Raw genomic sequence first — 22005 nt, 5'->3', positions numbered from 1 at the left:
TGCCAGAGTGGTAGGATGTGGGTTTGGAGTCACGATTCCTCACACAGTGAGTTTCTGAGCTTGCAAGTTCCACTACAGGGAGGTGACAAGAGGAGTCCAGACACATCCTTACGGTTTGGAAGGAAGTAACAAGAGGGAAACTCATGCTATGTTCATCTTGTGTATTTTCTAGATATCAAGTTTGGTAGCAACAGAGGCCCTGGAGTGTATTTTTTTAAAAATTAATGCCTCCACATTGGTGTATTGCAGGAAACTATGTAATAAGAGAGAAATCAAAAACATCAAAAATAATCGAAGAACAATGAAAATGTTGGTACAAAAAGAGGGTGTAGAAACCGAGACATGGAGGGGTGGGGGTTCATGAACACAAGTCTTTGAAGGGGGCTAAGCAAGTTGATAAGGCTATTCAAAAATGCATATGGAATATTTAACATTATAAACAGAGGTGTGGAGTCCAAAAACAAGGAGGTTAAGCAAAACCTTTATTATTATTGGTTAGGCCTCAGTTGGAATATTGAAGCTGTGCTGGGGTGAGGGTGGGTGGCAATAGCATGTGGGGAAATCCAGAAATATTGGCATTTTCATAAAGCCACTTCAACTGATTTCCAGGTTACCGAGCCAATTAGCATCAGCAGTTGTGATGGAGACCTGCATGATTTAATATGAGGCCCAGTATTTAAAGGGACACTCCATAAATGAAGGGTCAATAATAATAACCTAGCCTTGGCCTTTCAGTGCTCCTCTGAACTGCAACAAAGTTTTCTCTCAGCTGTAGCACAAACGCATCATGGCAGCAGCTGGGAATCTTACACATACCTATACCTATACATTGATGGAATGGAAACTCTTGCAGTTCAGGAACACCCTGGCTGATCTAGGGGTTCTTTAATTGCTGCATATGTGCAGTCAATATGCCCTGCATATGTAGGTATGCACTCTTTGATACAATCAGCCAGTCAATGGGACATATTGCCCAAGTACCTTGCATACACCACACTGCTCACTTGTGTTGTGGACAGAACAATTGTTTTCCCCACAATAACAGGTTGCTGCCATCAAGTCAAAATGATGGATCACGTCCCTTCGGTTGTTTGCAATTGGCAAAGTACTGACAGAGTACTGACCATACACACTCAGCCCATGCTTGCAAACCTCAAAATAATATTAAAGTTAATTATGAATCTGGGATTGGGCAACACTTGTGGAACAATTCTGAGTGCGCTAAGAATTACATTAACAACGAATTTAAAATGAACAGTCAGGTTTGTTAAGTGGTCCACTTATACTTCCAAGATGATACATACATTCGTACACAGGGACCTACAGACAAAAGGAACAGGCCCAGGCACTGCACTTCTTAAAAATTAAACAGAAGGCTAGAGGAATTTGTTGCCTGATCCATTCTCTATGGCAATGCCTTGGCCAATTAAAACAGACTTGCCAATCGTTTCCTTATGCAGTATAAATGGTTGCTCCCTTTGAAATTTGGCATTTTTGCATATGTCCTGATGAATGCAAGATGAAAACCTTTGACAGCATGACTTCAGCAATAATCAAGACTTAAACTATCAAACAACTATAAAGAAAAAGGTGAAAGTCTGCCTGGTGTTAAAATGCAGACAGGGTTAAGAACTGAGGTCTGTCATTTCAGATGTAAGCCCTCCTGGTTTACATAGATCATTACCTTACTAATAGGTGTTCTATAGTTCACACTCCCAAGTTGGATAAATTACTTGCAAGATCAATTTTGAAAAATTGGAGAAAGTTCTTTGTCAAATATAAACAAAAGATGTTGAAAAATACTCAGCAAGTTAGGCAGCATTTGTGGGGAGAATCTATCTTCCTTTCACTAATGAAAATAAACTTGGGCTGATTTTCCTGTGGGCCATGACTGTGTGCAGAATACCTGACCAGACTTCAACTAATCTGGACTTGCAGATTGAAATTCTTTGCAAGGACCTGATATGTTACAACAGGCTCACCACAACCATTTGGAAACAATAAGAAAAGCCCACGGCTGTTTAAATTATTTATCAGTGTCACAAGTGGGCTTACATTAACACTACAATGCAGTCAAAGTGAAAATCCTTTGGTTGCCACTGTCCAGCGCCTGTTCGGACACACTGACGGGGAATTTAGCATGGCGAATGCATGCAACTAGCACGTCTTTCAGACTGTGCGAGAAACCGGAGCACTTGGAGGAAATCCGTGTATACGCAGGGAGAATGCGCAAACTCCAGTTAGTGACACAAGCCAGAATCAAACCTGGGTCCCTGGCACTGTGATCAGCAGTGCTAACCACTATGCCACCATGCTGAAACATACCCGAGAGATTTAATGTAGTCAGCCACTCACATAACTTGATATCATTTTTAAAATTCTTTCATGAGACATGGGCAAGGTCAGCATTTGTTGTCAATCCTTAATTGTCCTTAGGAAGGTAGTAATAAGCTGACTTCTTGAACTACTGCAGTCCACGTGGTGTAAATGTACACAGTGCTGTTAGAAAATGAGTTCCAGGATTTTGATCCAGTACCAGTGAAGGAAGGGCAGTATAGTTCCAAGTCAGGGTGGTGCATGGCTTGGAGGGGAACTTGGTGTTCATTGTGTTCCCATGAATCTCCTGTCTTTGTCCTTCTAGGTCATGGGTTTGGAAGATGCTATCGAAGGAGACTTAACGAGTTGCTGCAGAGTATCTTGTATAAAGAATTCACAGTTAACACTGTGGGACAATGGTGGAGGGGTTCAGCGTTTAGTTTGATGGATAGGATGTCAATAATGGGGGCTGCTTTGTTCTGGATGGTGTCAAGTGGAGCATATTCCATCACACTCCTGACTTTGGGTGAGATTTTCTGGCCTCCTTGCAATGTTTTTCTCAGCAGTGGGAGGCAGCACACAGTTGACTGGTGGCAGGATGCCCTGTTCCTGTTGCTGTCAATGGGAATTCTGACTTAAGCTACTCCATGCCATTGGAAAACCCATGACAGGAGATGCACCACCAGTGGGACCAGAGAATCCCGCCCGCATGAATGGCCGGAGAATTCCAGCCTTTGCCTTGGTGGACAGGTTTTGGGGTGTCAGAAGGTGAGGTAATCACCTCAGAATTCCCAGCTTATAACCTGTTCTTGTAGCCACAATATTTATATGGTTGGTTCAGTTCAATTTCTGGTAAATGGTAATCCCCAGAATATTAATGTCATGAGTAATTTATTAATTGTCTGTCTATAGATATTGCACAGCTGATATTGCAATTAAGAAAAAGCAATGACGAGTCATTTTATTGCCTAATCTGCTAAACTAATGAAAATTATTTTATAATTTCTCCTTCCCTGGTAAAAAGTGTATAGATTTATAAAGAAAACATTTCTTTTTCCAGTGCTGATGCATGTGAACAGTGGGGAAAAAAGAGGAAAAGAGAGAAATTAAATAAATTTCAGATTTGTAAGGTGTCACCTAATTGCAGAATTCAAATTATATAAGTAATCAAGAGAATGAAACCGTAAAGTTTCTCAACATCATATTACTTCATTGAAATTCAGGCTTTTATTCAGTTTTTAGTCTATTTAAGAAAGAGCAATATATGTGTAGCACTGACCGTTCCCTGTCCTTAAAAGTAAACTGACATTAATACTAGATTTCTGTTTCTTTTTCCCCTCTGCTTCTTCACTTTACCCATCTTCCCTCAAAAGCAGTGATAGTCTTCACATCAGCATAAATAGCTAGTTTCAGACTGAACAGCAAGCATGAGCAGGGTACTCACCACTGGGACATCATACCCAAGATCAATCCTGTATTTATCCAGTACACATTTCCAGCAAGGATCAGAAACAGAAAAGTTTTGGTCAAAGTTTACCCTTAATTCCTCCCACTAACTGTAGCACCAACCCCCATCTGCCAGCCTGCCCCACTAACCTGTGCTCATTGAAATCAACTAATGCGAACTCATTATTACAGCTTTATTGAGAAATAGCCTGCAGTCAATTACTGAGGAATTCCATGTATCATTAATTGGCAATCTGCTACTTGAAAGACTTGTTTACATGATGCTGTAAACCTTCAGGCCAAATCAGTTTTATAATGCTTTCATCCAAATTCCACAACCCAAATCTCACCACTGTTCTCATCGCCCAAGAGAAATTTACTGAGACCATTTAAACTTGCCAAATTATTTTTCTCTTTAAATATATTACAAAACAAAATCAATGGAAGTAAATTAACTAAAACCAAGAAAACAAATTAAATATGTTAAAAACGCTCAAGCTTTACTGTCACAATACATGACATAATCTTGAACTAACTGCAGCATTGGGTCTCCTGCCTGGCTGTCTAACCTTCCACATAAAACATAAGTGTTCAGATCAATTTCAGAATAAAGACAGTTAAATTACAAATGTACTAAGACAAAATTAACATAGAAATGGTATCCTCCCTGCCACATACACAATATTCTTGCGCACATAGCAATTTATATGGATTGAGTTTTGTGTTATTTTTGTCCAAAAATATAACTTAGAGACAGAACAACAGATTAAAGAAACCAAAATGAGAGACATTTATAAATGATCAGAGTCCAATGCACTGTAATGTCTATGCCCTGAGGTTACAATAACTCATGGTCCATCATCACTTAATGTGAGTTACTGCAAGTTCAGGACCCAACAAGGCTATAATCCTTATTATAGGAGCTATGACAAATAAAAGACTTGCTTCTGCCAGAATTAGTGTGCTTAGCCATTATATAGTCAGCACTGTTTTCAAAGCAAAAACCAGCAGAAAAAGGAAAATAAAGCAGGTACAGGGTTAGGAACGTAGAAATACAAGAGAATCTCTTCACCTTCAAATCTCTTCTACTATTCAATGTTATTCTGACTGTTCTGTACCCTAACTCCATCCCACTGCTTTGGAGTCAAAATACATTTTGTGAGCAAAAATGGACCTCGGATTTTAAATTATTAATTGAGCTAGCATCTAGTGCTTTTTGTAAGAGAGTTTCCACACATCTACCGCCCTTCCTGTGAAGAAGAGTTTTCAAACTTCTCTTTTAAATCTCCTAATTCTGATTATAAGGTTATGTTCTTCTATATTCGAACCACCCAGGAGTAGTAAAGGTTTCTTGCTATTCCTTCAATTCCATTAAAAAATAGTGATCTTTGTACATGAACCTCTAAATCTCTTTATGCTTCCACTGTTCCTATATTTTCACTGTTTTAAACATTTTTGGATTCATCCTACTTTTGGTTCAACTTGGATGTCCTCACACTTAACCACACAGAAATCCATCTGCTGCAGTCCTACCAACTTATTTAAACTTTCAACACCACTTCTTAACATCACACTCCCAACCACACTACTTAGAGTGCCATTTATCTCTCTGTCATCAGCCAACTTGGATACATGGCTCTCTATTGTGTTACCCAAGTCATTAATAAATTTAGTAAATAACTGGGGCCAAAGCACAAATCCTTGTGAGCCAACACTTGTCACTTCCTTCCAATTTGAATGCATAACACATTATCCCTGCTCAACCATCTTGAACTGTTTTCCTAACGCAGACTTGTCCACTTTTTTCACGTGAGGACCTACATTTCAATTTTTTCCCACTCAAGGGGCCTATGAGCAAATGTTCAGAAAGACAATTGTTTGGCACATCATTAAACATAAGAACATAAGAAATAGGAGCAGGAGTAGGCCATCTAGCCCTTCGAGCCTGCCCCGCCATTCAATAAGATCATGGCTGATCTGTTGTGGCTCAGTTCCACTTTCCCGCCCTCTCCCCATAACCCTTAATCCCCTCTCTTATCAAGAACCCATCAACCCGCTTCTTAAAAATATTTAGCGAGGCAGCCTCCACCACTTCAATGGGCAGAGAATTCCAGAGATTCACCACCCTTTGAGTGAAGAAGTTCCTCCTCAACTCCGTTCTAAACCGCCTCCCCTTTATCTTGAGGCTGTGCCCCCTAGTCCTACTGTCTTTTTTGAGCGGGAAGAGTCTCTCCACCTCTATCCTATCCATCCCATTCATCATCTTATACGTCTCAATGAGATCTCCCCTCATTCTTCTAAACTCTAGCGAGTACAAGCCTAGTTTATTCAGCCTCTCCTCATAGCTCAATCCCCTCAACTCCGGTATCAGCCTAGTAAACCTCCTCTGCACTCCCTCCAGGGCCAAAATATCCTTGCGCAGGTGCGGCGCCCAAAACTGCACACAGTACTCCAGCTGCGGCCTCACCAATACCCTATACAGCTGCATGAAACATGAAATTTTAAAAAATGTTGAGGTATGAAATAAAAAAAGCTAGCAGTAAGTCTCTTCCCACGACCACAGCAATAAGCAGTCTGTCTCTTCCCCACTCCCTGCACAGCAGCCAGTCGCTTTCTACCCATCACACCCCCCAATCCAGTCACCATGCATCCCCACCGCCAAGTCCAGCAGCCCCTTTATCTCTTCCCAACCCCTCCCTGAAAACCTCTCTCCCTCCCCAGGCTCATTGCCACTGCTGGTATACAGGTCTCAGGCTGAATGCAATATACTGCTTGCTGCTCCTCCAATCAGAGACAGTTTATCTTACACATATGCTGTTATTATTGAGCCTATCAGCAACAAACATGGGACAGAAATAGTTTATGTTTGGAGGAGCAGGAGCAGCTTCTTGCAGAATCTTCCACTCTACTTACTGCCATTGTGAGCCCAGGTCAGGATAGAGAACCGTGGCAAGCCAGATCTGGCCTGCATGCCGGGCAGTGGACAAACCTGCCCTAACCAGTTCAATGATTTATCTTCATTTCCATGAGCTGACAGTCTGTCATGCTGAATTCCATTCTTTACAAATCCATACTGATTCTCTCTGATCAACTCTGTTCAGTCACTCTGTCTTGGATTATAGATTCCAATAGCTAAATGAAATGGATTAACAAACTATTCTCTTATGTCCAGGTGTGGGTTGTATCTAGCTGAAACTGATGCTAGCTTCTCTGCTAGCTGTAAGGGCCTGCCCTCCTTACATTAAATAAAGTTAGACAATCTTAATGGTCATATAATAAACCTGGTCAGAGTTCAGGAAAAATTGCTGATCTCATTAAAAAAGGCTCTGGGATAGCTGATTTTGGAAAGCAACAACAGGTGGAAGTTGTATTTCAGAGATGGGAGAGATAGAATAATGTTGAGCAGAGTAGTTAGAAGTTGGCTGAACTATATCCCTCACCTGCAAATGCATCATAGTGTAAAATGAGGGGTACGTTTAAGTGTCAGGTGATAAGATAGAAAACCATGTAAACTATCTAACTGATTGCTTCAGCAAGAATCCTGGTCCATTTTGAGGGTCAAGTCTTTCTAACATGTTAAAAATGTTCCTTGTTAACTGTGTGCTGCTGATCCAAAACATAATCTGATTGCAGCTCACCAGCTCCAGGTCAGTGTAATGTTGGGTGGCCTAGAGGCTGATTTAGCCAGTGGGAATGGCAGATTGCAGAATGGAGGAGACCAGATTAGTAATGGGCCACATTAATTTTGTGAACCCTTATTTTCATGGATTTATGATGCTTCCACCTGATTCAAATTGGCACCGGGTCCACCCAGCAGAAGATTCAGGTTAAAACTCTGGCTAAGCAAGAATGTGCTGATAAGTTGACCTCGCTGCTTACTCTCCCACTGTCCCATTCCTGCCAAGTGGAGGGAGTTAACGTCAGTCAATGGCAACCAAACAGAAAAAATATTCCATTTGCTAAGTTATAAATAAGTAAAATTTTTCCAGGGGAAAATTAAAATCATTTTTCGAAATGCCTCTTTTATTTGCAACAATAATGTAAAGTATATGACCCTTAGATGTGGTTGAAGGATTCATCTCTTGCAAGGGCAATGGAACATACAAGTAAGGAAGTTTTACTGCAGCTATACAGGACATTGGGAAGAGCAAACCTGGAGTACTCTGTACGGTTTTGGTCTCCTGATTTAGAAAAACAATATAATTGCATTAGAAGCATCTCAGACAGGGTTCACTCAACTCATTCCTGGACGAAGGGGTAAAAAAAATCTAAACAGGTTGCGTCTATGTCATTTGGAGTTTAGGAGAATGAATGGTGATCTTATTCAAACATAAGATCCTGAGCAGACTTGAGAGGATCAGCACCTCTGGGGGAAGCTACAACTAGGGGACACAATTTAAGAACAAGAGGTCTACCTTTTAAGAAGGCGATGAGAAGATTTTTTTCTCCTGCGGGTCATTAATTTTTAATATTCATTCAAGAGATATGGATTTTGCTGGCTAGGCCAGCATTTATTGTCCATCCCTAATTGCCCTTGGGAAGGTGGTGGTGAGCTGCATTCTTGAACTGCTGCAGTCCATGTGGCATAGGTCCAGCCACAGTGCTGTTAGGGTGGGAGTTCCAGGATTTTGGCCCAGTAACAGTGAAAGAACTGCAATCTATTTCCCAGTCAGGATGATGAGTGACTGCTAATTCTCTGCAGAATTCTCAGCTTGAAAACAATTTAAAAAGCATGGAATTTGCTGGACCACATAAAACAATGTATTTTTTATTCATTTATGGAATGTGGGTGTCACTAGCTAGGCCATAATTTATTGCCATCCCTAGTTGCCCTTCAGAAGATGGTGGTAAGCTGCCTTCTTGAATTGTTGCAGTCTCTGAGGTGTAGGTACACCCACAGTGCTGTTAGGGAGGCAATTCCAAGATTTTGACCCAGCCACTATGAAGAAACGGTAATGTGCTTCCAAGCCAGGATGGTGAGTGACTTGGAGGAGAATCTTGAAATCACTAAATACAGTTTTACCTTGCATGACTCATCAATTTTTAAAAAAATTCTGCTACTTCTTGTGGCACTTGCTTTAATACGGCAAATAAAATGCTATCTGGTTTTATAAATAGAAAGCTGACAAGAGCTATGAATAAGGCTTTCCTTTTCTAAAATCAACGCACAAGATTAGAGTTAGCACATTACATGCCAGTAACTGAAGAGCGCATACTTCCCAAGGCTGTAGTTAAACCTATAGTCTTCTGCCAAAGGAAATGGTTCCATCAATGCAGACTGCCAAAGTACAGCAGATATTAGCAAAATACTAATTTATATAAAACTCAAAATGGATTCTAATCGCAACAGCAAGCAAATTCTCTGGCCTGCATTTGATGGAGGAAAAGTATGTTGTTCAAAAGATCATTTCATGTGACTCGTTATGCAATTTTAAAGCAAAGTAATAACAACAAGAGTATCTTCTGTCTGAAAAACAAATGAGGGACAAAGATTACTTTTCATGTTTCCTACTGAAAACCCGTGGACACAAGACTGGTTGAAATTCTTACATTCCCCGAACATGACATCATAGCAGACAGTGAAGTCCCCTAAGAATCCTACCATCCCACCCCCTCTTTTGTGTGCCCTTTGACACTTCAGGCAATAAATGTAGTCTTCAAATATTAAGCCTTATATTGCACTCTACAGACTTGTAAAAAAGGTGATTATTTTCCAATTAAAATACATAGCAACACTTAACCAGAATTGATACATGAAAGATAATCTTACTGTAGGTTTACACCTAATACTTCATACAATATATAATTTCAGCTGATGCTAGGTGCTTGGGCAAAACAGGAGTTTATCTGCATCTCGTGGCATTATTTTCCTCTTCAATCTCAAAAGGCATTGCCTGATGTCAGAGGTTGACATAGCCTTTATCATTTCTAACCAAAAAAATGCAGTACGAACTAAAAATGTAACATATTTGTTCAGCCAATATTAGTTAACAAAACACACTCTTGTAAACCTATTGTTTTCATTGGCCGCTGTTCATAATTCATTTCAATGGCTCTTTTTATAATCCATAAAGCAGAGCTGTAGACAATACATGCGAACTTTTGTAGTAAGGCAAGAAAACACCACCCACAGTTTACGGACAGGCACAAATGCAGCTCAACAATGTGAACTTTCAATAGTTTTTCTTTTGTGGAAAAAAGATATAAATCCCACAGTTCCAGTGTTCATTAACATAGAAACAAGAAACAGGAGTAGGCCATTCAGCCCTTCGAGCCAGCTCTGCCATTCATTTTGATCATCAAATTCAATATCCTGATCCTTCTTTCCCTCCTATCCCTTGATCCTTTTAGCCCCTATAGAGCTATATCTAATTTCTTCTTGAAATCAGAAAATGTTTGGCCTCAACGAATTCTGTAGTAGCAAACTCCACACATGAACAACCTTCTGTTGAAGAAATTTCTCCTCACCTCAGTTCTAAAAGGTTTATCCCTTACCCTCAAACGATGACCCCCTAGTTCTGGACTCCCCCAATACTGGGAACATTCTTTCAGAATCTACCCTATTAGAATTTTATAAGTTTCTATGAGATCCCCTCTCTTCTCAAATCCAGTGAATATAATCCTGACCAACTTAATCTCTCCTCATATAACAAACCTGCCATCCCAGGAATCAGCCTGGTAAACCTTCGCTGTACTCCTTCTATAGCAAGGATATCCTTCCTCAGGTAAGGACACTAAAACTGCACACAATACTCCAGGTGTGGCCTCATCAATGCCTTTTAAATTTGCAGAAAAAGCACTAAAAAGTATTTAATCTGTACTTTTTTTTTCCATGAGACTGTTTCTCCTCTCTGCTCTTCCCAGCAAACATGTCAAATGTAGCCAAGACAACAAATATACAACCTGTCTCTTGGTGTCTACCAAGGCTGCTCTGTGCCAGTTATGAGGAGCCATTTGAAAATAGCCCAGGACCAGCAGTCTTGCCAACGTTCCCACCCTCCTACTCTCCATTTGGAGAGATGCCCAAATTCGCCAATATCTGAATGTAAAATATATGACAAAAATTGAAACAAAAATTACACCTCACTTGAATACACACAGTCACTTTTCAGAATGACATGCATCAAAAGAGGCCATATTTTCATTCAAAGGAAATGAGTCTTATCAGAAATGAGTGATAATTGACAGCTCTGGGACAGTCCTTCATTCAATGGTTTATAATAGCAAAATGATTGAGATTAGTAACTTAGCAGAGGGGAGTTCAAACCTTCAGCCTATGATTGTGTGGCACTGTGCATTTGAGTTTTGATATGCTGTACTACTGTGCTGCAGATCTCTCAGTATTCTGAAGCATAGACTTACACAGACTAAGCCAAATTCTAACCACACATTTCATTGAAAACATAATTGCTACAATTAAAAATGTCACACTTCAGATGAGTTAAATGTGAAACAATTAAATAGTTGTCATACCTGCACTGGTGCCTGCACCAGTTGTTGTGAGGTCCCCACCCAAGAGGCCACCTAAAATTGAAAATGTAAATTTTGATTAGAAACAATGACAGGAAAAATATTTCACAGCAAACCTAGTCTATGTTATGAATATTATGAGTATAAAAAACACTTATACTATGAAGTTAGTGTGTATGCCCTCAGGTCGATGTGTTGCATCAAGTGTGTGTGTAAAGAGAATTAGCAAGCTTTCAGCTTTTGTGTGTTAGTTTGCTTCTAGCTTTTCAGCCTACACTACTGGCTAACAGCAAGGTGAAAAACAGCCAAATCTATATATTTTCCTTGCAGCCTCTCCATTTGCAAGTCTTCAGCTGAGTCCACTTATGGCAACACACAAAAACTAGGACTCTCACATGTAAGGGTTCAGAGCAATTCAGAGGAGATTTTCCCTCAGACATGCAGTACGCAAGCCACCAGCCTTTGGGCACAGCATGGCACTCATGGACCAAGCTCCCAGTTCTAGGGGAATACCTCTAATGCCTTATGGATCACTCTGAAGAGGTTGAAAGCTAAGGAAATCAAACCTAACAAAGAATCTGGAGTGGAGGACAAAGGCAGACTGATGTCTGAACAGGACACCTTCCCAAAGCCGTTTCCACATGCAGAATTTTACATTCCTTTGGGCCCAACCAGGGAGGTCAAAAGAGGGACCTGATATTTGGGCAGCACAGGGTCTCTATAATTTCTGCACAGGTTTGTACCCCAAAAGAGGACATTCCAGTTATGTTGCAAAGAATTAACACAATACAGGAGACTGTAGTTATGAACAATGAGCCCAACTTGGTTGCTGTAGAAGATGGGTGCACTCTGTGCTGTTTCTAATGGAGGGAGGGACCATCATGTCGCACTACTCAGAAATGAATGAACAGTTCCTCAACTCGATTTTTGGGATGCCAGAGAACATCTGCTCAGAGAATGCAAAAGTGAAATAGAACATACTTTGAGACAGCAACTATAATACTGGACTTTCAACATAAGGGAAGCTGGAGTTGAAAAATGCTGACTGGTTTGAGGCTGACATCACTGTAATGGAGCCTATCATTGAAGCCCAGGGTCCACTTTCATTAATTACAAGACAGATCTGAGCGAATAAACTCTGAATGCAGTAAGAGCTGCTTGAAGTAACATCCTACAGGCTGCTGGGTGGTGCACCAATGATTACTGGTATTAACTTTGGCAGAACATCCAGACATCCTTCGACACAGGAAATGTTAGGGACATTAATAAAAGGTATCAAAAAGGCAACAGCACCATCAGCAAAGAAAATGGCTCCAATGAAAACAAAGGCAGGGGAAGTCATCACCAACTGCAATAAACAGTTGGAGAAATGGGTGGAAGACTACTTTGAATTATACTTGGGGAGAACACTGTCACCAAGGAAGCTCTAGACACCATAGAAAGCCTGCTTGATGTGATAGAGCTGGATATAGAACACACGGTGGAGAAGCTTAGTAAAGTTATTGATTCGCTTGCCATAGGCAAAGCTCCAGCTGCTAATTCTATTGTGCCTGAATTCATCAAGTATATGAAATTGGCATTCCTGCCTCATCTGCACAAACTATACCTCTGCAGAGGGCAGAGACAGTGCCCCAGGATATGCATGGTGAAAAGATTGTGACCCTGTAGAAGAACAAGGGCGACCACAGTGATTACAACAATTTTGGAGACATCTCCCTTCTAGCATCATGAGAAACGTATTTGCCCATGTTACCCTTTTTGCAATGGATGGAGTGAATTTTTAAGGTGGTGGATGGGGTGCTGATCTAGGTGAAATGATTTATCCTGAATGGTATCACGGTTCTTGAGGTTTGTTGAAGTCACAATCATCCAGGCAAAAGGGAGGTATTTCATCATGTTCCTGACTTGTGCTTTGTGGATGGTAAATATGCTTGAGGGAATCAAGAAATGAATTACTTGACTCAGAATTGCCAGCCTCTGACTTGTTCTTGTAGTCACAGCATTTATATGGCTGGTTCAGTTCAGTTTCTGATCAATGGTAGTTGTAATGTCCAAACTGAGTAAAAGAACATGGAGCAACAGCAATCCATGTTTTGGAGAACATGAACTGCAAGTCTACCAAGTCTATGCCCTTACCATAATTCACTACAGTGGTGAGACCTGGGCAACATATTTCTACCTTCACTATCTCATATGTATCTTTGACACTCTTGGCAGAACTTGGTCTTAAACTATGAGGTCCTGGAGCATACTAATTCTATCAGTATACACTTGTTACTATGCCTACGATATCTGCGCTGGCTCAGCAACATCCATTGGATGGATGATAGTCATATACCAAAGACCTTCTGGAATAGTGAACTGGCCACCAGGTCCTGCATGTCCATATCTCTGCTACAAGGTATGAGGATCCTGAACACTGACATCCGGGACCTGACCTCGAGAGGCTGACTCTGGAAGGGCATTGGAAAAGGCTGACAGAGAAAAGGTCTGGAGGCCAACAAACTGCGCACCATCTCAGCAAGTGTCTTCCAGGCTGGAGTGGGACCCCTGAGCCACACTGGTGATGCTTATCACAGTTGAGCATCAGGGCATAAACCATCGCTGTATAAGGCAGAAGGCTGCCACTATCAACATGGTGAACATTTTGGCTGTATAGTATATGAAACAGTAATAAGCCTCTTCCAATTAAAGGGGACTGAAAGTTTTGTAACACAATGTACTGTGGAAATCTTTCTCTGATATTAGCTTCTTTATGATGTGCAAGGTAATGAATGACCCAAGCAAATATAAATATGTAATAACCTTTGCAGTTGGATGGTCACTATCTTGTACTGATTAACCTCATAACATTCTGTAAAATACAATCATTGATATATCTTTCTAAAAGGCTTTGAGAGGGCTGTGAGCACTAGTAACTTAATTGAAATTTACAACTTTCATAATTTAAAAAGATTTTTATACCAACAACAACAGCACAGTGCAAAGTTTAAAATTTCAATGTCAGAGATGATAACAAGCTAATCTCCCTGGGGATGATGTTTCTGCCTTGTCTTGAATAATGGATAGATAGGGAGCAACAAAAATGAATTTCCCCAGTGAATATAATGAGAGCACTAGAGGGCAGCAGAACAGTTTGTGTAACACATCTGTGTCCACTGATAAACAACAGAAGTATGTGAAGACAAATCAATAGCACAATGGTCTGCTTCTCTGGGCAGAGTGAGTTTTCAGTTACTCACATTTCCATTGTTTTCAAGTACTAGTACTGTAGTTCATCCAGTGCCACTGCTTCATGTGAGAAATAAAACAACATTTTACAGCCTAACCCACCCAGTAGGAAAGTCACAGATCCTATCAGCTGCCTGTTTTACACCCCTCCCAATTTTACTTTCTATCAGTGATTAAAATGACCCCTCCTTCAAAATTTATGCAGAAATATGTATTATGCGGTCAAGTGAATCAAAACAAGTCGGAAAAGCTAACAAAACGTTATGTTTTCCTATCATCACGACCATCAGATGAAAGGTTAAACTACAATTCTGCCTGCTTGTTCTGCTTGCTCAAGTAAAGAGATCTCACAGCACCATTCAAATAGCTGGAAGGTTCTCTCAGTGTCCTGACTGACACCTCAAAAAACTGATTAACCAACATTCAGCTCATTGCCATTTGTGAGAAACTGATGAGTGCAAAATGGAAGCTGTGCTCTCCCACAGAAGGGCAAAGACTGTACCTCACAGCATGTGAAGTACAGCATTGCATGTGAAGTACTTTGGGTTGCTTGCCACAGACCTGATATGTGACTGTATAAATGTTAATGTTTTATCTTATAAGCATGCCTGTCTTTATTTGGTTCCACAATCAATAGGCTTTTAAAAACAAGGCTGAGTGTTCTTTAATCATTACTTTCTCCTCTATGGTAAGAAGTCTCACAACACTAGGTTAAAGTCCAACAGGTTTATTCGGTAGCATGAGCTTTTAGAGTGCTGCCCCTTCATCAGGTGAGTGGAGGATTCAGTTCACAAACAGGATATATATAGACACGAACTCAATTATGAGATAATGGTTGGAATGCGAGTCTCTACAGGTACAGACAATGTGAGTGGAGAGAGGGTTAAGAACAGGTTGAAGAGGTGTGAATTGCCTCCAGCAAGGACAGTTACTGAGATTTTGCAGCTTAGGCAAGTCGTGGGGGTTACAGATAGTGTGACATGAACCCAAGATCTTGGTTGAGGCCGTCCTCATATGCACGGAACTTGGCTTTTAGTTTTTGCTTAGCAATTCTACGTTGTTGTGTCTCTTGAAGGCCGCTTTGGAGAACGCTTACCCGAAGATCAGAGGCTGAATGCCCTTGATTGCTGAAGTGTTCCCTGACAGGAAGGCGATTGTCAAACAGTGTCCATTCATTTGTTGTTGTAGCACCTGCATGGTCTCGCCAATGTACCATGCCTCAGGACATCCTTTCCTGCTGCATATCAGGTAGACAATGTTGGCTGAGTCACAGAAGTATGTATCATGTACCTCGTAGATGGTGTTCTCACATGAGATGATGGCATCCGTGTCAATGATCTGGTATGTCTTGCAGAGGTTGCTGTGGTAGAGTTGTGTGGTGTCGTGGTCACTGTTCTCCTGAAGGCTGGGTAGTTTGCTGCCGACAATGGTCTGTTTGAGGTTGCGGGGTTGTTTGAAGGCAAATAGGCGTGGGAAACAGTTCAGCAGTCAAGGCATTCAGCCTCTGATCTTCGCCGTAAGTGTTCTCCAAGGCGGCCTTCAAGACACATGACAACGCAGAATCGCCAAGGAGAAACTGATAACCAGGTTCCGCACGTGAGGATGGCCTCAACTGGGATCTTGAGTTCATGTCATACTGTCTGTAACCCCCATGACTTGCCTGGGCTTGCAAAATCTCACTAACTGTTCTGGCTTGAGACAATTCATATTTCTTTAACGTGTTTTTAACCCTCTCTCCATTCACATTGTCTGTACCTAAAAAGACTTGATTACTGTTCAGACTCACGTTCCAACCATTATCTTGTAATTGAGTTTGTGTCCATATATGCCGTGTTTGTGAACCCAACTCTCCACTCACCTGGTGAAGGAGCAGCACTCTGAAAGCTTGTGCTACCAAATAAACCTGTTGGACTTTGATCTAGTGTTGTGAGACTTCTTACTGTGTCTACACCAGTCCACATCATGGCTTTCATTGTCTATGGATGTGCTAGTGTTTTCAAGAAAGGTGGAAAAGAATGGGTTGATCCTCAGGTGGGGAATTTCTCTGTTGGAATACTGTGCTAGCAGGGTGGGTCTGCAGCATTCATGTTGACCTTGTAGCTTCTACTAAAGCAACACAGGTTTACAAGAACGATACCTGGATATCAGGGGTTAAGTTATGAGGAGAGATTAGACAAATTAGGCCTTTATCCTCTCCAATTCAGAAGATTGAGGGATGATCTGGTGGAAGTCTACAAGATATTTACAGGGAAGGACAGGGTGGATAAGGATAAACTATTTTCATCTGTTGAAGGCACTAGAACCAGGGGCCATAGGGACAAGCCGTACAGGAGAGGTGTCAGAAAACACTTCTACACGCTGAGAGTGGTAGAGGTTTGGAATTCTCTTCCTCAAATGGCGGTGCATGCTGCTTCAATTGTTAGGTTTAAGTCCAAGATAGGCAAATTTTTATTGGGCAGGGGTATCAACGGATATGGACCTAGGGCAGGTGCACAGAGCTCGGCCACAGATCACCCATGATCTTACTGCATGGCAAAGTGGGCTTAAGGGACTGGATGGCCCTATTTCTATTCCTCTGTTTCTATGTTCCTAACCTTTCTGTGTGAGGGGCCCATTTTGAATTTTTTCTCACTCATGGGGCCAATGGGCAAATTTCAGAAAGATGAGGCATTAGAAATTTATCTCGTTATAAATCAAAACAAGAAAGAAATTTTACACACAAGCTTGAAATGAGAAAATTGGTTTATTCGCTTACTTGATGAGAATTTTAAGACCCAGCTTAACCAGAAGCCAAAGTAGGTCAGGACGCACAGGGAATGGTGGGTGAAAGGGGCTTGTACAAATTAGTCCTTAGATGGTGAAAGGCACTGTAATGCAAGTTCTTTATTTTTTATGGTTTATCTCTTCTTCTGCTCTGAAATCTGGACAAACCTAACACTGAGCTTGAATCAAACTGCACTGGTATATCAACTCTTTAAAGCTTTGAAAGTGGAATGAAACTCCAGCTGCAACACAGTCATATCTTGCGCTAATGCCCTATGCACTATTGCCAAGTTCAGCACTTAAACTAACTGGTTACAGTGAGTCTTTAAGGCCGACTTATTAAGATTGTTGACCTAACCTGATAGCCCAGACTGTCGGTCAATGACCATCAATGGGGATTAAGCAGCTGAAGGATTGAACCGTCACTGGCATTTCTGTGTGAGTACTTTCTATGAGGAAATGGGGGGCAAGCCCAAAGGATCTCCCAGGATTTCGAATCTGGCAATTCCAGGCTGCAGTCCCACAATCTTTTTTGATTGAAAGATAAAGGCACAACTTATTCGCAAATCTGACACTGACAAAAAAGAACACAGCAGTAATTTGGATGCAACTCTACAAATTTCCTGCCATTCTGAAACTGGAATTTTAATTCAGTGCTTGTTGCTTACAGGACATTGACAGAATAATCTGGGATTTGTTAGAGCAATTACTGATCACTTTCAATTCATTCCTAGCAAATAAACATCAGCAGGCAAACATTCCCTCGCAGTCGCTTTCCACTCCCAACCTGGCAGACAAACCCTCCTTTCAGTGTCTTGAGCCCCAGCCTTCCCCCTCCCTCCTGACTCACCATTGCTACCGCTTCAGCACTCAGTTTTTGACCCAAGACCTATCACTCAACTTTCCACTGCTCACTGCTCCACCAATTGCAGGTAGTTTCTCTCCTGCATTTGCTGCTGATTGGATGACACATTGGCCTATCAGCAGCAAATGCAAAAGAGAACCTGCCTGTGATTGGAGAAGCAGCTCCTTACAAAATCCTTCATTTCCACTTGCAAGTATTTTGAACACCAGTTGGTGGGCTGGATGGAAACCATTGGCAGGCTGGACTCCAGCCCATTGCCCATATGTTGGACAAGCCTGATACCAGATTTTCATGTTTATATTCATTCACCCATCTGTTCCCCATCTTTCAGCTGTTCACGCACTCTCCTAAGATTTTGGTTATGTCTTTTGCTTACTGCTTCATTTCACTGTATTTCCAATTATTTCCTATGTATATCACTGCCATTTAGCCATTATAACACCTTACAAGCCATTCTATTATCTTTTTCACCTTTTCCTTGTGTTTTCCCTAATTCACTTCCTTTAAAAATTCTTCAGAAATTTTCCACTTCAGATGAAGGAGTGCAAGCCTAAAATCTGAATTTGCTGTTGAGGGTAGCGGGGGATTAGGCTATTGAGTTGGATGATTAGCCATAATCAATATGAATGGTGGAGCAGATTCGAAGGGCTGAATGACCTCCACCTGCTCCTATTTTCTATGTTGCAAGTATTTTTATGTTTATTTCATCATTTATCTTTTTAAACATAGGGATGTTTCATCTCATGAGCCTTGGCCTTTCACCTAGGTTTCTCAACAAAAGAAATTCTCCAAAGCTTGCCAATAAAGGACCATAACTATAATCACACTACAAACTCTCCTTGCTACTCTTAATAATCTCCATAAGAACATAAGAAATAGGAGCAGGAGTAGGCCATCCAGCCCTTCGAGCCTGCCCCGCCATTCAATAAGATCATGGCTGATCTGAAGTGGATCAGTTCCACTTTCCCGCTTTCTCCCCATAACCCTTAATTCCCCTGTCTATCAAAAACCTATCTACCCGTGACTTAAATATATTTAATGAGGTAGCCTCCACCACTTCAATGGGCAGAGAATTCCAGAGATTCACCACCCTTTGAATGAAGAACTGCCTCCTCAACTCTGATTTAAACTGCACCCACCCCCCCCTTATCTTGAGGCTGTGCCCTCTAGTCCTGCTATCCTTTCTAAGCGGGAAGAATCTCTCTACCTCTACCCTATCCAGCCCCTTCATTATCTTATACGTCTCTATAAGATCCCCCCTCATCCTTCTAAACTCCAACGAGTACAGACCTAGTCTATTTAGTCTCTCTTCATCATCTAACCCCCTCATCTCCGGTATCAGCCTAGTGAACCTCCTCTGCACTCCCTCCAAGGCCAATATATCCTTCTGCAAGTGCGGCGACCAAAACTGCACACAGTACTCCAGCTGCGGCCTCACCAGTACCCTGTACAGTTGCAGCAAGACCTCCCTACTTTTATATTCTGTCCCCCTCACTATAAAGGCCAACATTCCATTCGCCTTCTTGATCACATGCAAAAAAAGGGCATTGAACTCTCCCATGTGTTTAAGAAGAAACGTAAACTACACCACCCAATGCACCAAATAAAAGCAACATAGTTGGAGCTTTGGATATGCATAACACTGGCCTTCCATTCACATGGGCATTACTGAACCTTACCTGTGTTTCCTGCACTTGGTGGCCGCTGTGTTACTCCAGGAGACATACTGTTCCTCTGCAGAGAAGGATGACCCAGTGGCATTAGGTTGTGATTGCCCAGTGAGCTGCCTGGGCTACTGTATACCAGACTGTTTTGGTTGGACACTGGGATAGAAACTGGCATCTCAAAGTTAGGTGGCGGAACAGCCTATACAACAGGAAAAAGCATAAAAAAACCAAAATAGGAAGGAATAGTCAATGTTACACAAATAAGCCTGAATTCAGCTCTGAGTTCATACCAGTGCAGTGACAGTTTGACTTTGCAGGACATTTTAATCAGTAGCTTTTTTTTCACTGCAGAATTTTGTACAATCCATTTTGTACAGATTGGAAAGCAATTTTATCCCAATAAAAGGAAAGCATTAACGAAAATGTAGTGCATAACTTTCAAAAGTGATAGAGCATTTTGAACAAGGAAAATCTAGTCAAAGTAACTGAATAATTGGAATGAACTCCACAAAAAAAAAGTAAATTCTGTTTTGTTAAACTTTTTCATTTTATGTTATGAGGCAAGAAAATTTAAAGTGACCATTTATTATTCATTCACAGGATATGGAAATTGTTGACAAGGCCAGCATTTATTGTCTATCTTGAAAGACCCTTCAGAAGGTGGCAGTGAGTCATTTTCTTGACTGCTGCAGTCTGTTTGTGAAGTTACTTCCATCAGTACTATTATGGATGGAGTTCCACGATTCTGGTCTAGTGTTGATGAAGGAACAACAACACATTTCCAAGTCAGTGTGATGGATGACTTGAAGGGAAACGTGGAGGGAGTGGTGTTCCCATGCATCTGCTGCCTTGATTTTCTTGGAGGTGGCAGTCCTAGATCTTGTCGATGAAGCCTTTGCAAGTTGCTGCAAAATATTTTGTCGATGGTACGTATTATATTCATGGAGCACCAGCATTGGAGTGAGGGAATGCTTATGTGTTAACAGAGAGGGTAGTCTGGTTTATGTAGTGGACATGGATTTCCAAAAGGTATTTAATAAAATGCCATGCAACAGGTTCGCTAGCAATGCTGAATTATGTCCATGGAATAAGAGGGGCAATGGCTGCATGAATACAATCTTGGCCAAGTGACCCCAAGCAGAAAAAGAATAGTTGTTTCCAGAGTCGGACAACTGGGTTCCACTGAGGTCTATATTGGGACCTCTACTTTTCCTGATATCTTTTGATGTCTGAGGCTTGAATGTACAGGATAGTGGGGATGATTTGCAGCTGCAACTGCTCACACAGATGGAAAATTCAGGTGGAGTCCGTAAATGCAATCTCTCCAGAGATCGTGTTTTTCGATTTTCCCTGTCCTTCACCATGAAGGGTGAGAACCTCATTTTAATGGATTCTAATAAATTTGAATATCATTATGCAATTCTCCATCACATGGCCCTCCACCCTCCCCATCCACCTAAATATTCAAATCTTGCCAGCATGACATCAAGTTGGTGAGGTTTACAACAGCTTTTTGTAAACGAGATTCAGTTGAGCAATCTCCCTTGGGGGTGTGAAGATAAGCATAACCACTGGGGAGATGGGGGAACATGTTTGGGCATGTGATTAAGTGATGACTGATAGCAGTGTCATCAATCTTTTCTGTCACTTTCCTGAAGACTGAGAATAGGTTTGATGGGATAGTAATTGACTGGATTGGATTGGTCCTGCTTTTTGCGGACAGGATACACCTGAGCAATTTGAATTTGGAAGTTGCTCCAACGTTTGATGTTCCATTGAACAAGACTGGTACTAAAGGTGTTAAAACAATACCAATGAAAATGCCTGGCCATGGGAACACACACTGCACTGTCATTTTGACATGTTGTTCTGATGGCAGAAAGCTGAGGTCATTACTGATCTTTAAAAAAGAGGCAAAAAACATTGAGATTCCACATGGAACTTTTGTTCACACTCATCCTAAGGGATGGAGGAATGAAGAAAGGGTGCAACAAAGATGGAGGAAGTGTGATCAAAGCATTTGTAACCTTCCACAAAATGAACCCGATTAGCATGTGACTGGTTCCAGGTACAAATGACTGAGGCCACAAAGGTAGGGGTGTGTGTCCACATGCACATGTGACAATTGTGAAGGCATTCAAGAATTGTGATATCAGCAATGCCTGAGATGGCTGTAAAGGTGACGTTTATTTGAAGAACCTGACAGTTCATATAACACCAGTGATCATGACTGCGACTGCAGTGATG

At 41.3% G+C, this 22005-nt stretch overlaps 1 protein-coding gene across 8 annotated transcripts in view; it reads right to left on the bottom strand.

Annotated features, from left to right (window-relative positions):
• mef2cb (myocyte enhancer factor 2cb) overlaps positions 1-22005 on the bottom strand; it is a 238311-nt gene that overhangs the window by 29852 nt on the left and 186454 nt on the right. For all 8 annotated transcript variants that reach the window (XM_080189151.1, XM_080189155.1, XM_080189147.1 and 5 more), the window contains 2 exons: positions 19771-19957; positions 11236-11286 (listed from right to left, as the gene is read on the bottom strand). In XM_080189151.1, coding sequence (XP_080045277.1) covers positions 11236-11286; positions 19771-19957 — 238 coding nt within the window. The remainder of the gene's footprint in view (positions 1-11235; positions 11287-19770; positions 19958-22005) is intronic.

Source organism: Carcharhinus amblyrhynchos, chromosome 5 (assembly GCF_965287045.1).
Source record: "Carcharhinus amblyrhynchos chromosome 5, sCarAmb.v2.hapA, whole genome shotgun sequence".
Classification (NCBI taxonomy): domain Eukaryota; kingdom Metazoa; phylum Chordata; class Chondrichthyes; order Carcharhiniformes; family Carcharhinidae; genus Carcharhinus; species Carcharhinus amblyrhynchos.
The sequence above is the reverse complement of the archived record's forward strand: the minus strand, read 5'-3'. Positions and strand labels throughout refer to the sequence as shown.